The following is a 14,689-nucleotide window of genomic DNA, read 5'->3' on the forward strand; positions in this document are numbered from 1 at the left end:
CAAGGGCAGCACAGCTGTCCAGACTGTACAACTGGTGCAGGGACTGGGCAGAGGCTCTCACCTACCCTCAAAATAGCCATTTAAGACTTGGAAGGACATCCTCACATCCCAGAGATTTTGTCTATTTATCCTTTCAGAAGTGGTGGCTTCATATCTTCCCTTATTAGGTGGGGAGAAGGCAGGCATCTCAGCTACTTGTTACTGTTGGCCCCTAGCCTTGCTGAAGTGACAGGCTCAGGCGGTGCTAATATGGCCTGGCTTTCGCGCCAATAAACACTCCCCGGGCTCCCCGACAAAAGGCCTTCAGTGCTGGGGAGGGCTAGGAGAGGACTCAGCGCCATATGGGATGGCACAAGGGTGGCCAGCCTTGGTGCTACAGGGATTTATGGCTTTCCTAATCCCCAAGGGGTAGCCTTTGTAGCATCAATAACTAAGGCCAGCATTTCTTAAATCGGGCAAAGATGGTCCCTAGAGGCCCTTTGCCGGCCGGCTTTCCCCAGCCTCTGGTCCATTGACCCCAGACTGTCCTCCCCTTCACCCTGCTCAGGAAGGAAAGCAGAACCGCATGTAGGGCAGAGAGCAAGTTTATTTGGTGAATGCTGATGGCAAACATCATCCAAGAGAGACAATCTGGGAAAAGTACTGTGACAAGAGCACCTAGGAGGCCTCCGGGGCTACATACACAGTCTCCTACAGGGAAGGCGTGGTTTCCGCGCACACTGGGAATGTCCTCAGCCATTCAGCACCATGCGGACGAGCTCTGTGGAAAGGAGAGGGGGTGATCCAGGGAGCAGGGCCAAGGGGAGGGGTCCACCAGGGGCCAGGAGACCATAAGACCACAAAGGTAGCCTAAGAAGGAATGTGCCCACAGCAACCAACCTTGGGGTCAGTTTGCAGAGGGGCCACCTTGGGTCTGACCAGTCCTCTCAGCCCCCAGCTCCCCTCCCACCAGCTGTTATTTCCCCACCCCACCCTGAGCAGCAAGAACACAGCAGAGGCAGAAGAGTTCTCAACTACACCTACAGCTACTGTCAGCCATTGGCAGGAGGAGAAGACAGAGTTTTGGGTTAGGGTACCTCCGAGCTGCCCAGCAGAAGGACGGGGAAGAGACTTCAGCTACAGTAGCACAGTGGGACAGGCAACCCACCCCCCTATGCCAGCTGCCGTGCTCCCAGGCTAAAAGATGACCATGAAGCAAGACTGGGATAGGCTGGTGTGAGTTCCCAGACACCAGCGCCCTAAGAAGCAAAACCTCAGAGCCCATTCTAGGAGAGAAGGAGGTACCACACCCCCAGGCTGTCTTCCTCTTTGAGGAACCCCTCCCCTCCCCAGTCAGCTCCATGCAGAGACATGCCAGGAGGAAGTCAGATGGTAGTAGGGGAAGGGCAGGGGCTAGAGAGCAAAGGCTGGGAAGAAAAACACCGGGGAGGTCAACTAGAGAAGGGGGGCTGGGAGGAGCCGTACCCGCCCCATGGGCCCGTCACCCCGACAGGATATGCCTCACAAACGCTGCAGGAAGGAAGAGACATTAATGGTGAAGACAAGACACAGACATGGGGTGAAGGGGTCAGGCGGCGAGGGATTAGACATCCATTTATTTTACTTCCCATCCCTTTCCCACCCTTCATGCCACATAAGCCCTTCCTTTCCTGTCATACCCCCCTAGCCTCCCACTCCTGGGCTGGGCTGGGCCCTGCCCCTTGCCTCTTGGCACTTTTTGGAGCCTGAATCCAGGGACAGGGAAAGCCCCAAATGCTGTGCTTGACCTGCCCTGTATGGCTGCTTCCTCCGTGAGACCCCAGTTAGCCCCTCACCTTCATAGTTGATACAACCATTGCTGTCCTCATGCCCTGCCACCAGCATCTCTACTTCTTCCTCTGTCATCTTCTCACCTGCAGAGGGGAAGAAAGAGCGTGCGTTCTGGAATTGGGTGACACATGGCACCCAAGCCACCTCAGCTCAAGAAGGAAGGGCAGAGCCTTACCCAGTGTGACGAGAACATGCCGGATCTCAGCACCCATGACAGTGCCGTTCCCTTCCTTGTCAAACACCCGAAGGCCTTCAACGTAGTCCTCATAGGTGCCCTGGTCCTTGTTCTTGGCCACAGTCTGCAGCATGGGCAGGAAGTGCTCAAAGTCCAGCACCTTCACATTCATCTCTGCCATAAAGGAGGTGGAAGCAAAGTCACATGCATTCTCAGGACTAGGGATTATGGGGTTCCCACTCAAGGCAGGAGAAATCTATCTGTGGGATTTGCTAGACAAGAGCTGCTTGAGTTCAGGACCTAAGAAGATAAAGCGAAGCTATTAGCTAAAGACTGCAGACCCATTACCACACTGCAGTTATTCTTAAGGACCCTCACCATCACTCTTGGGGTTCCCCAGGACCTTGAGCACCTCGGCGTTGGTGGGGTTCTGGCCCAGGGCCCTCATCACGTCCCCACACTGGCTGTACAGGATCTTGCCATCCCCTGTTCGGTCAAACAGCTGGAAGGCCTCCTTGAACTCTGAGGATTCAGATAAACATCAGCACTGGGCACATGGGGGTTGACCCAAACCCTCCCTTACAGCCCCTGCGGCCCATTCCACTTTGATCATGCTGAGGAAACCAGATACTTGTACCGCTGTGCACCCAAACCCTCTAAGAGGTATCCAGCGTCCCCTCCTCCGACTCAGGTGTCCCACATAAAGACCCGGCGTTCCTCCCCTTGGCAGAGGTACCAGCCATTTACATACCCTCTGCCTGCAGCAGCCCGCCCAGCCTCCTCACCTCACTACTCAGGGAAGGGATTTGCCACCGCCCTGTCTGGGCCCTGTCCTTATAAGGAAGTGGGAGCAGCAGCCTGGGACTGGGGTCATCCCAGCCTGCCACTTCCCTCCCCTCCAGTACAGAGACCTTTCAGAGAGTACGGCTACAAAGAAGTATCCTCAGCAAACTCCCCTGTTCCATATTCACAAAGTAACAGGTCACTGCTGTCTACAGCCTTCACAATTCCAAGCTGGGAGAGGGGTAAAGTTATCACAGGAGGAGAAAAGAGGCAGAAGTAGCTGACTAAGGAACAGGGGAGCACAGGCAGCTTAATACACAGTCCCCAAGGCCCACACACAACAGGCATTAGTGACCAAGTTGTTTCACATGCCCACACCACCTAAAACTCACCCAGTGCTTGGGGCTCAGATCTAGAGTACAAGGGAAGGGAGGAAGAAAGAGTGAGAAAAGAAAATGGAAGATCCAGAAGGAGGGAGAAGGGAATCCACGAAGTACTCCCCTGGGGGTGCTGAAGAGAAGACAGGTGACTGGAGGGTGCTAGAGGGAGTGTCCCTCTCCCTAAGCATGACCTCAATAGGGGTCAGATTACCTACCTGCGGTCTGGTCCTCGGTGAAGTCACACTGCTCAGAGAAGAGGGGAGCGGTCAGCAACTTAACTCCAATCCCCCAAACTTCTATCCCAGTCCCAAGAACTCTGAACCACGAACTCCCGTTCCATGCTGGGGACCCGCTTCCCAGCGGGACAGGATCCCCGACACTCCAACCCCACCTCCAACCTTTGACGCCCTCAGGTTCCTTTACCCCCTACCTTTTGCCTTCTCCCCGCCCCCTATCCCCGGCTTCCCGCCTCTCGCCCCAAATCCCGCTCATCCTCCCGGCGCTAGGCCCCACCATCTTGGCTGCTCAGCTCTGCGGGACCTTTTCCTGCAGTAATGGCTCCGGTTCCGGGCCCAACCCTAGTCTTAGTACGTCCCAATGACGTCACCCCAGCCGACCCAGCCAATAGGAATACTGGCCCGGGTTTATGCAGATGACGCTGCTATATTAGTAATGAGGTGGGCGGGGCCCACTGCTGTTCCTTTCTCCAGAATAGCCGTATCTGGGGCACAGAAACTGCAGAAGAGGGTGGAGTGGGGCGCGAGGGATCTGCTCCTGCGAGAAGCAAAAAAGTCAGAGGATGTCGGATTGGGGAGGGGTGGGAGGAGAAGAGAGCCCTCCCTTTCCTTCCTTCCCTCCCCCACCTATAAAGAAAGCAAGAGTCGGAGACCAAGGGAGGAACCGTCTCTTTATTTTGAAACAATAGCCTCCTAGTGGCAGGAACTTGCTTTCGCCTGCGGGGGGCGCGGGGGGGCAGTGTCCGACCTCACTGCACCTGTGGAAAAAGATGAAAGTTGCCAAATCCTGGCGCTCTCGCGCAGCAGGACATGCAGACGTACTTCCCTGCTTTTCCACCCTGGCTGAGGGAAGGGAAGGAGGCTTGCCTCTCAAGGCGAAGTGGGAGGGCCCTACCTGTGGAGCTCAGGCGCTTAGGATGTGCTTCAGGAAGGCTGCAGAGAGAGGAGGCAAGAGGGGCTACAGAAGCTGGCCTGATGATGACCCACCTGACTTTAGATAATATGGGTCCCAGGGTGCCTCACCCACATACCTCGAACTTCCTGCCTCCCCCCTTCCCCTGTCCCTTCTGCTCCTCTGGCCCCTCACCTTCATAGTTGATGCAGCCGTTGCTGTCCTCATGTCCTGCCAGAACTGCCTCCACCTCCTCTTCACTCATCTTCTCTCCTGAGCCCCAGACACAGCGTTTTAGCCCCTGCCTTCCCTCCCTCATCAACCTAGGCCTCTTTCTTCTGAGTGGTACCTCCTCTTCTTCCACCCTGGAGACTTGCCCACAGCAACAGTCCCCCAAGAGAATCCTCTCCCTGTAATGAGCATGCCTTGAATGTATCCCTGAATCTTGCTTTCCATTTCACCTCAGTTACACCCGGTGAAAGCTTTGACAGATAAGGAAACTGAATTCCAGAGGATTAAGAGACAAACCATATCATAGAGCACGACCATCTCTTCCAAAACCGAAACTCAAATCTCCCACCTCATCCCATTTCCTCTGCCCTTCGGGAGGCATCTGCAGCCCACACACTTTAGCCTCCGCAGGAGGAAGACCTTCAGATTGTCCCCAAGGCTCTGACCTTCTCAGTCTCCTGCCCATGACCTACAGGAAAGTAATCCCTCCCTGGCTCTGCCTACTTAGCCAACCTTCTTCTTAGTTCACCCCCTCCTCTCAACCCCACAGGAGTTCTGGTCCCTGCCTCACCCCGGGTGGTGAGGGCATGTCTGAGCTCTGCTCCCATGATTTTGCCATTCGCCTCTTTGTCAAACACCCGAAGCCCCTCCAGGTAGTCCTGGTATGTGCCTCGGTCCCGGTTCTTGGCCACTGCCTGGAGCATGGGCAGGAAAGTCTCAAAGTCCACACGCCGGGACTTCAGCTCTGGAGATCAGAGAAGTGAAGGAGAGGTCACTGTAGTGTCACCCAGGACCCAGCTCCCATACCCACCATGAAGGGTTTTAGCCCTTCAACATTCACGATGCTTTTCTGCCCCTGGGTTTGACAGTTTCTAAAGTCCTGGGACCCACCTCAGCATTTTTTGTCACCTTACCAACATTCCTCGGTTCCACCACCAAACTGAAAACCCGCATTGTCCCAGAGGTCCCCTCACCATCACTCTTGGGGTGCCCCAGGACCCTGAGCACCTCGGCGTTGGTGGGGTTCTGGCCCAGGGCCCTCATCACATCCCCACACTGGCTGTACTGGATCTTGCCATCCCCTACTCGGTCAAACAGCTCGAAGGCTTCCTTGAACTCTGAAGTATAAGGAGGGGTCAGTGTTGACAAGGGGTCCCATCACCACCAGGAGAAAGGAGATTCAGAAACTATGTGCTTGAGCTGAGCAGAACAGGGAACACAAAGAGTACTAGTGTGGGAGTTTTCAAGGTCGGTAATGGAGTTAGGGGAATAGAAGGAGGATCTGAAGAGGGACTTGGGATGGACAGTGGGCTTGGGGGCTTCGCCTCACCCTCCAGCTGGTCCTTGTTAAACTCGATCTGTGGAAGAAAAGAGCAGGTGAGGAGAGATGACACGGCTCATTCAATCCCTCTCCAGCACTCCTCCCGACCAACTGGCAGCCACTTCTGGGGAGGGGCCCAAAGGGACCAGGCTGGGAGCCCAGCCACCTCAGTCCCATTCCCAGCTCCAGACCTTGGGAGAATCCCAAGAGGAGGAATTATTGGGGGGAGGGTTTCCAGGGAACAGGGTTAATCCCATGCCACCTGTTCCCCTCCCTCTACTGCCCTGAGCCCTGCATCCCTCACATAACTGGGGGCTGAACAAAAGCTAAATTTACCCCTGGCCCCCAGCTGTGATTGTCTAACAAGTCTGTCCTCTTCAGCCTTCCCTCCTGGGGTTCAGAGCTGTGGCCTTTAGTGTTGAATAGTCAGCCAGGCACAGGCAGCAGCTCCCTCCCTTTACCTTGAAACTGTCCTCAGAACCCAGATGTTCCCCATCTTACAGGCCCTGCCTCCAGCAGGAGGGTCGGTGAGAAGGTGGGGGTGTGTGGGTGTGTACATACACACATGTGACAACAAAGACAACAGCAGAGTCATAAGCCTGGATGCTTCCAAATGGGGTACTAAGAGAAAGCCCCACTGTTATCCAGTGCTTACCGATTCCCTACCTTCTACATACCCCTAGTCCCCTAGGCTGTATCCCACCCTTGTACCACCCCCTCCAAATTCTTTTCTCATTTTCCAGGGACTCACCACCACTTTGGAGAGATCGATGGGGGGCTCCGGGGTTTTCTCAATTTTCTCAAGGATTGGAAAGACAGCTGGCACTGGTGCTGGCACTGGCTCAGCCTTGGTCTTGGCTGGAGGGGCCCCTGCTGCTGGCTTGGCAGCAGGCTTGGGGATAGAGGGTCCTGCTGGTTTCTTCACGGGAACATCCTTCTTGGGAGGCATGATGTCCGGTGGCCAAAGGACAGTGTGCTGATGGGGGCACCCATCTCTGTTTAAATAGCCAGGGAGTCTGGGATGTCAAGGGGCGGGGGCAGGGGCAGGGAGCCAGTTGGCTGTGGGGAGGGTGAGATAGAGGAGAGATATGACGGCCTGCCCTCACTCCCCTGGCCTCCTACGGTTCAGGACTCCTGCCCCAAGGTCTTCTCCCTTCTGTCCACCCCGCCCCAAATGCTGACCAGAACAATGGCCCCTTTGGAGGGAGGGGGAGGAGGAGGAGGCCAGAGACTGCCCAGAATGGGGGAGTTAACCTCCAGGGTGAGGCTAGGATGCTTGCCAGTGACAAACATTGAAATAGGGGTGAGGCAAAGAAGGGCATCCAGGCATTTCGGGCCCCCAACCGCCTGACGCGGAAGAGCCCTTTTTCCTAGCAGCTTTAGACTCTTGAAGGCTGAGGCAGGGATGGGGGCCCTGTGAACTGGGATTGTTCAAGTGGAGTCTGGGAGTAGTGAAAGGAGAAGAAAACAAGCAGTCCTTCCATTTCCCTCTCACCATGGATGAGGAGCAGGGTAGTTGACCCCACAGCCTAATAATCCTCAGTACCTCAAGTCCCTAACCCCCTCCCTCCCAGCCCAGAACTGGAACTGTGCACAATATAGAGAAAGAATAGCAACAGAAGAGTGTGACACACACACCCCATTGTCCCCTGTGCCCAGTGTTGTTTTAGAGGTGGGGATGGAGGCAAGGATCAAGGAAGGAACCCTTGTCCACAAGCCTATGGTCATTCAAGTCAGACAAAGGTAGGGTGCCTGCTGAACCCTTAGGGACTCCGTGGTGGCACCTGGGGGGAAGGGCAGGCTCTGAGAGGCAAAGGGCCTAATTTCTAAAATCTCTAATCCAAAAGGATGCGAGAGGTCCCCTGGGCTCCATGAGTACTCACACCCAACCGGAGGGATAATAAAACCCTGACTCGGTAGCCAGGTTACAAACCTTGCTGGGGGCGCTGGGGAAGGGTGGAAGTCGATGGGGGGCGTACGGAAGAGGGGATAGGTTGCTGGTTACTTTTGTTCTGGGGGTAAAGAAGGAGACGATTTAGATAGCATTCTGAGTAAGATAGTAGTGATTCCTCTTAGGCCCTGGGATTCAGAGAGTTGATGCTGGGTCTCCCACTCGCAAAAAAAGCATTTGAATATCATTACTGCAAATTGTCTCATTTTCGGAAAGTCAGAAGCATTCCTCCAGCCGGGAGTACATCACACACACACACACGCACACACGCACACACACACGCGCACACACACACACACACACACACACACACACACACACACCCCTAAGCCTTAAATAAAGGAAAGCGTCCCTCTCCAGCGCCCCAAAACTCACCCTGCGGGGTCCAGGTAAGGGGCGGAGGCGGGGCGCAGGGCAGCCGCGGGCCCTGAAGGGTTAATTCCCGTGGTCTCTGAGCATGCCGGGAGTCGTAGTCCTCGCGCGCCCGCGGGCTCACGGGAAACACCGCCCTACTGAGCAGGGCGGACGCCGGCTCAGCGACTTCCGGACAGCGGCGGCGGTTGGTGACTGACGATTTTTCGGACGTGATTCTTGTCCCGGAACCGAAGGGCAATGAGCACTTTACAATCCTCTTCCCTGACCCTAAAAGCGCGCGCGGTCCCTCAGGATATCTCCCTTGCTCAGGCCTGCGTTGTGCGTTTAGTGCGGGCGGGGATATTTTCCTGAATCCACTGGTGAGAACGCAGAACTAGGGGAAAGGCTGCAGTTGCAGCCGGCCGGATGGAGGTCAAATAGTAGGAAGCATTTACTGCCCGGGGCAGAGTGGTGCGGTCTCTAGCTTCCTCTTGCGGTTTGGTAGAAAGAGAACAGAAGCTGTTGAGTTGCCGTGTGACTTGGAACAGTTACTTGGAACAGTTTTTGAAATGAACTGGTAGTTGAAGTAAATGTTAAATTTTGGAATTAAGCCGGGTCACCTGCCCCAGTCTCTAAGTTGAGATTTCTCCATTCTGCGCCGCGTATGCGCCAGCCACCTTGTCGGTTCCTCACAGGTCTCCTTGGAGGACTGGGTTCTCCAGCCCTTGACTCTAAGACATCTCTTCCCAGCATTGGACATCTCTTTTCCGGATATGGTTGGTTGTTTTTTAGATCTGTTTTTTTTAAAAATTTATTTATTTTTTCTGTGTTGTGTCTTCGTTTCTGTGCGCGGTCTTTCTCTAGTTGTGGAGAGCGGGGGCCACTCTTCATCGCGGTGCGTGGGCCTCTCACTGTCGCGGCCTCTCGTTGCGGAGCACAGGCTCCAGACGCGCAGGCTCAGTAGCTGTGGCTCACGGGCCCAGTTGCTCCGCGGCATGTGGGATCCTCCCAGACCAGGGCTCGAACCTATGTCCCCTGCATTAGCAGGCAGATTCTCAATCACTTGCGCCACGACGGATGCCCTGTTTTTTTTTTTTTTTTTTTTTTTTAATTGAGGTATAGTTGTACGATATTACAGAAGTTTCAGGTGTACAACAGTGATTCACAATTTTTAAAGGTTCTACTCCATTTATAGTTATTATAAATATTGGTTATATTCCCTGTGTTGTACATCCCCCAGATGTCATCAAAGGTCTCATCTGTGTCGGGAGGGAACCAACCCAGGCAGGCCCAACTTCACTTGCTGGATCAGTAAATGCCCTGGCGGCATACCTTGCTGTACATTGGGGCTTGCATGGGCCTGCAGGCAGTGGGTCAGAGTAGAAAACCCTCGGGAGGTCAGAAAAGTGAGGCATAAGTTAACTTTATGGGCAGTGCAGAAGTGATGTTTGCTGGTTGAGGAAAGCTTGGAAGAACAGAAATGGGTTGTATAATATGGTTGTTTACAAGACTGGGTGAGGGCATAACAGATGCCTTTTAGTGGCTTTCATCACTTACACAGAAGTTGATTTCGAAGATGTGGTTTATCTGATCTTTTTACTCTGCCTCCTTTCCTTTATGGCTGCCTTTGGGCAGTTTGCCAAGTAGAAGTGGTTATGGCATCTGACTTTCTAGCTTTGTAAAAAATATATTTGTTTGTTTATTTTGGCTGCACCACCTCTTAGTTGTGGCATCGTTGTTTGTTTTTAGTTTTTTTTTTTTTTTTTGTCTGCGTTGGGTCTTTGTTGCTGCACGCGGGCTTTCTCTAGTTGCAGTGAGCAGGGGTTACTGTTCCTGGCGTTGTGCGGGCTTCTAACTGTGGTGGCTTCTCTTGTTGTGGAGCATGGGCTCTAGACGCCTGGGCTTCCGTAGTTGTGGCATGCAGGCTCAGTAGTTGTGGCACACAGGCTTAGTTGCTCCGCGGCATGTGGGATCTTCTCGGACCAGGGGTCGAACCCATGTCCCCTGCATTGGCAGGTGGATTCTTAACCACTGCACCAGCAGGGAAGTCCTGTCTTATTGATAATAGTCATTCTAACAGGTATGAGGTGATATCTCATTGTGGTTTTGATTTGCATTTCCCCAATGATTAGTGATGTTGAGCACCTTTTCATGTACCTATTGGCCATCTGTATGTCTTCTTTGGAAAAATTTCTATTCAGATCTTATGTCCATTTTTTTAAACAGGTTATTTGTGTTTTTTTGCTTTTGAGTTGTTTTGAGTTCTTTATGTATTTTGGATATCAATCCCTTATCAGATAAGTGATTTGCAAATATTTTCTCCCATTCAGTAGGCTGATTGTTTCTTTTGCTGTATAGAAATTTTTTAGTTTGTAGTCCCACTTGTTTATTTTTGCTTTTGTTGCCTTTGCTTTGGGTGTCAGATTGGTTTTTAGTTCTTTAGGGCAGTCTTACCTTTACATTTCAGTAGTACCTTTCTAGTGCAATGCTCCAAAAATGTTTTCTGAATTCCTGCCGAAGATTAGAAAATTGACAGGTAGGGGGACTGCTACTGGAGAGAAAGCTTACTAATTTCACCAAGAAATGACAATTGGTAATCTGATAGTGTGGAAAGAGACAGGAAAATCTGCAAGTAGGCAAAATTTTGCCCATCATTTGGGCAAAATTTAAAGATTTTTTAAATTGTAATATACAATTGTATATTGTAATATACAAAAGAATATAGGAAAACATTTTTGTGTAATGCTAGTGGGAGTAGAGAATTCATATAATTTCCTTAGAATGTAGTTTGGAAGACTGTACTGAAAGTCGTTAGGGGACTTCCGTGTGCCACAACTACTGAGCCTGTGGTCTAGAGCCCACGAGCCACAACTACTGAGGCCGCATGCCACAACTGCTGAAGCCCACACGCCTAGAGCCGGTGCTCCGCAACAAGGGAAGCCACTGCAATGAGAAGCCTGCCCACCACAACAAAGAGTAGCCCCTGCTTGACTCAACTAGAGAAAGCCCGCGCGCAGCAATGAAGACCCAACGCAGCCAAAAATTAAAAAAAATAAAAATTTAAAAATTAAAAAAAATAAAAGTCATTAGGGAATTCCCTGGTGGTCCAGTGGTTAGGACTCTGCACTTTCAGTGCTGAGGGCCCGGGTTCAATCCCTGGTTGGGGAACTAAGATCCCACAAGCCACGTGGCGTGGCCAAAAAAAAGAAAAAGTCATTAAAGTACATAAGTTGACCCACCAATTATACTTATCCTAAGGAAATGATTTGAGATGTGTATACTTTTGTGTTCCCACAGTGAATAGCAAAGCAGAACTACCTTCATTTCTGACAATAGAGAATCAGTTAAACTATGGGGCAGTCATTCTAAGGAACTGTACACATTGTGACCATTATAAATTATATTTTCAAGGAATATTTAATGAAGTGTAAAAATGCTTATGTGTTAAGTGAAAGAAGGTTATAATATAACTCTAATTTATAAAATATGTATCCCTGTAATCATGTTAGCTTTTCTTCCTTGTGTTAGTGACCTCAGGCCTTAAAGAAAGCTGCTGCAGCTCCAGGCGTCACGTCTTCCCACCAGTGACCCAAGCAGAAAGGAAGGGAGCAATGAGGGCTTTCTTCTGTTGACGCTCCATCCCCAGGTGACTTCCTCTTACATCTTATTATTTTTTTTTTTATAAATTTTATTTATTTATTTATTTATGGCTGTGTTGGGCCTTCGTTTCTGTGCGAGGGCTTTCTCTAGTTGTGGCAAGCGGGGGCCACTCTTCATCGTGGTGCGCGGGCCTCTCACTATCGCGGCCTCCTTGTTGCGGAGCACAGGCTCCAGACGCGTAGGCTCAGTATTGTGGCTCACGGGCCCAGTTGCTCCGCGGCATGTGGGATCTTCCCAGACCAGGGCTCGAACCCGTGTCCCCTGCATTGGCAGGCGGATTATCAACCACTGTGCCACCAGGGAAGCCCCCTCTTACATCTTATTGACCAGAGCTGGGTCATAGAGCCACTCTGAGTTGCAGTGGAGGCTGGGAAAGTGAGTATCCAGCAAAGAGGCTTGTGATTAATCCCTTGGGGCTGGCACACTGCCACTAGGAATGCTCTGGGGTTCTGTATGTAGGGAAGAGGGGCAAATGGCAGGTAGACAAATGTGTTGCCACACCCAGTTAACTACAGCATGTTGTTTGGGCCAATAAAGCCACATTCCAAGAGGGCAGTATTTGTAAACATCAGTGTCAGTGTACCCACATGCTGTCATCTCTGCCTTTCTCTGGAAGAGGTAGGCATCATGTGCCAGTGTCAAAGACCAGCTGTTTGAGAAATAACAAATTAGCATTTGTTTAATTCCTGTGATTAATGACCCTTAGTTTACTTCATCTTTGTGTAAGAGCAACAGTGTACTGAATTGTGTCTCATCTTGTATTTAATATGTAGATCAGTACTTCTTCTCTTATGTATCCTGAACTTGAAAAGGTTGGGAAAGAGTAGGGACCCTTCTGGGATGGAAGAATTTGTGCCATGTCCTTTAGTTTTCTGGAATTGTAATTACTTGGAAGTGATGAACTAGGTAAAGAGTGCTTCTTAAAATCACACATTGCAAGATCTCTGAAGCCAGCTAGAACAGCAGGCCTTGGGCTACATGCCCAGTATTGAATAATAAAATGAGAGACCTTAGAAATATAAGTTCCTCTGCCCTGTGTTTTGGGGGTTTTCACCCCTTCAGTTTTTGGGTCTGGGGAAGGGCAACAGAGACTTCTTGCTCACGGCCAAGGCTCTTAACTTGATGGAAAGGAAGTAGAGATGGCAGAAGAACCAGCAGTGAGTACCAAGGAGTTATTGGGGAAAAAAATTAGGAGCTGAGTTAGTTGATGGCATAGAGTTTATTTTTATTTTTTTAATAAAGTTTCTTTTATTTATTTATATATATATTTTTGGCTGTGTTGGGTCTTCGTTGCTGCGCACGGGCCTTCTATAGGTGCGGCGAGCTGGGGCTACTCTTTGTTGTGGTGCGCGGGCTTCTCATTGCAGTGGCTTCTCTTGTCATGGAGCACAGGCTCTGGGCACACGGGCTTCAGTGGTTGTGGCATGGAGGCCCTAGAGGGCGCAGGCTTCAGTAGTTATGGCTCACGGGCTCTAGAGCGCAGGCTCAGTAGTTGTGGCGCACGGGCTTACTTGCTCTGCAGCATGTGGGATCTACCTGGACCAGGGATCGAGCCCGTGTCCCCTGCATTGGCCGGCGGATTCTTAACCACTGTGCCAACAGGGCAGTCCCGATGGCATAGAGTTTAAATTCAGCTTTTGCTAATAAGGTGGATTTTGACAACTCCTTGGAAGCTGAGTTTAGTTCTTTCCCTTGAGCCTTTCCTCTCCTCCCAGTGCACAGCATCTTAAGTTCCAGAGAAGATGATAAAGCCCCCCTGAGGCAGTTATGGAATCTCCAAGTTCCTATTCCAGTGACTCAGTTTTCAGTATTTCACTCTTCCTCCATCTCGCTCTCCCTTCACGTGGTAATTAGAAGGGATTAGAAGGGCACAGCTTCTCTAGCTTGCCTTCCAGGAAGGGTCCCGAAAGGAGCTGAGTTCAGGGTGAGCAGCTCTGAATGGGTATAAAATACTTCTCACGTAGCTGCCCATTGGGTGGGGCCTTAAGCCCTTTTGGATGTGGCCAAACATGCCACTGATACTCTGTGACCCTGTGCTGTGGCACAGAGCTTCCAAGTTCACCAGGTTTAGGAATCCTTTCCCTGGAAAGCCCAGAGGATGATAATCGGTAACAGACTTCATCACTGTGACTGAATCTCACCAGAAACTCAATAGCAGCTAATTCACACAGGTCCCTTGACCACCCTCAACGCTACCAACAATCTTGGTGGCTGCACCCACAGTAGGTTCTGACCACTAATGAACTTGACTCAATCTCTAAGAAGCAGTCTCAGCTGCAGGGAGCTCCGGTCCACCTGTGCCTACCTCACCACTGTTCGCTCTCACAGAGGAACAAGTCGATCGGGAAGCTGCACCACGGCCTGGCTCTTAAAGAGAGACTCTGAGAACCAGTGGAGATTCACTGACTTAGAATTACTCTAAGCAGCTGCAGCGTAATGTCTTTTGAGAAAGTATGAGCCAACTTGATCAGAGGCGCAAAGGAAAAGACTCTCAAAGTGAAAGGACGGATTTCCACCAAGACTGTGAGAATAACTACAAGGAAAATTCCTGTGGTGAAGGTTCTAGGACTTGGGATCATTTTTCAGATGAGGATTCACAGCGACTCAGTGACACGCACAGTCCTTCTGCGATTGTTAATAAGATTACTTCCATCAGTGTTGAGCCAGGAGTCGAGGTTGAAGTCACCATGGCAGATGTTTAAATCAACTTTTTAAATAAACTGATAATCAGTTGTTAAAAATATAAACAGACATCATTTGTGAACTGAATAAAGGCTTTTGACAGTTGGAATAAACACCTGATGGGGGCTTCCCTGGTGGCGCAGTGGTTGAGAGTCCGCCTGCCGATGCAGGGGACACGGGTTCGTGCCCCGGTCCGGGAAGATCCCACATGCCGG

The 14,689-nt window shown here is 51.2% G+C and overlaps 2 protein-coding genes and 1 long non-coding RNA gene across 10 annotated transcripts in view; 1 reads left to right on the plus strand and 2 right to left on the minus strand.

Annotated features, from left to right (window-relative positions):
* Positions 1 to 568: 568 nt before the first annotated feature.
* Positions 569 to 3,737, minus strand: MYL6 (myosin light chain 6). 2 transcript variants are annotated; one of them, XM_007129354.3, is made up of 7 exons: positions 3,661 to 3,737; positions 3,363 to 3,390; positions 2,363 to 2,506; positions 1,985 to 2,158; positions 1,815 to 1,892; positions 1,465 to 1,509; positions 569 to 760 (listed from the first exon to the last, which is right to left on the minus strand). In XM_007129354.3, the coding sequence occupies exons 1-6, from the start codon at positions 3,661 to 3,663 to the stop codon at positions 1,481 to 1,483; spliced, it is 456 nt and encodes a 151-aa protein (XP_007129416.1). In that variant the 5' UTR covers positions 3,664 to 3,737; the 3' UTR covers positions 569 to 760; positions 1,465 to 1,480. The 2 variants fall into 2 exon arrangements, with proteins under 2 accessions (XP_007129416.1, XP_007129415.1); XM_007129353.3 differs by lacking the exon at positions 1,465 to 1,509.
* A 298-nt stretch (positions 3,738 to 4,035) lies between these two features.
* Positions 4,036 to 8,253, minus strand: MYL6B (myosin light chain 6B). Of its 6 annotated transcripts, none has more exons than XM_028483112.2 (9): positions 8,154 to 8,253; positions 7,761 to 7,839; positions 6,579 to 6,803; positions 5,837 to 5,864; positions 5,481 to 5,624; positions 5,078 to 5,251; positions 4,471 to 4,548; positions 4,279 to 4,316; positions 4,036 to 4,141 (listed from the first exon to the last, which is right to left on the minus strand). In XM_028483112.2, exons 3-8 carry the CDS (start codon positions 6,774 to 6,776, stop codon positions 4,288 to 4,290), a joined length of 651 nt encoding a protein of 216 aa, XP_028338913.1. In that variant the 5' UTR covers positions 6,777 to 6,803; positions 7,761 to 7,839; positions 8,154 to 8,253; the 3' UTR covers positions 4,036 to 4,141; positions 4,279 to 4,287. The 6 variants fall into 6 exon arrangements, with proteins under 6 accessions (XP_028338913.1, XP_028338912.1, XP_028338911.1 ...); XM_028483111.2 differs by having other exon boundaries at positions 6,579 to 6,822; XM_028483110.2 differs by having other exon boundaries at positions 6,579 to 6,886.
* A 265-nt stretch (positions 8,254 to 8,518) lies between these two features.
* The window catches only part of LOC102976991 (uncharacterized), a 15,814-nt gene continuing 9,643 nt past the window's right edge, over positions 8,519 to 14,689 (plus strand). Inside the window, exons 1-2 of one of the 2 annotated variants that reach the window (XR_008616467.1) lie at positions 8,519 to 8,908; positions 11,661 to 11,778. This is a non-coding gene — a long non-coding RNA (uncharacterized lncRNA). The remainder of the gene's footprint in view (positions 8,909 to 11,660; positions 11,779 to 14,689) is intronic. The other variant, XR_449359.4, reaches the window with a different exon arrangement.

This window comes from Physeter macrocephalus, unplaced genomic scaffold, assembly GCF_002837175.3.
Source record: "Physeter macrocephalus isolate SW-GA unplaced genomic scaffold, ASM283717v5 random_6, whole genome shotgun sequence".
NCBI classification, from domain to species: Eukaryota; Metazoa; Chordata; class Mammalia; order Artiodactyla; family Physeteridae; genus Physeter; species Physeter macrocephalus.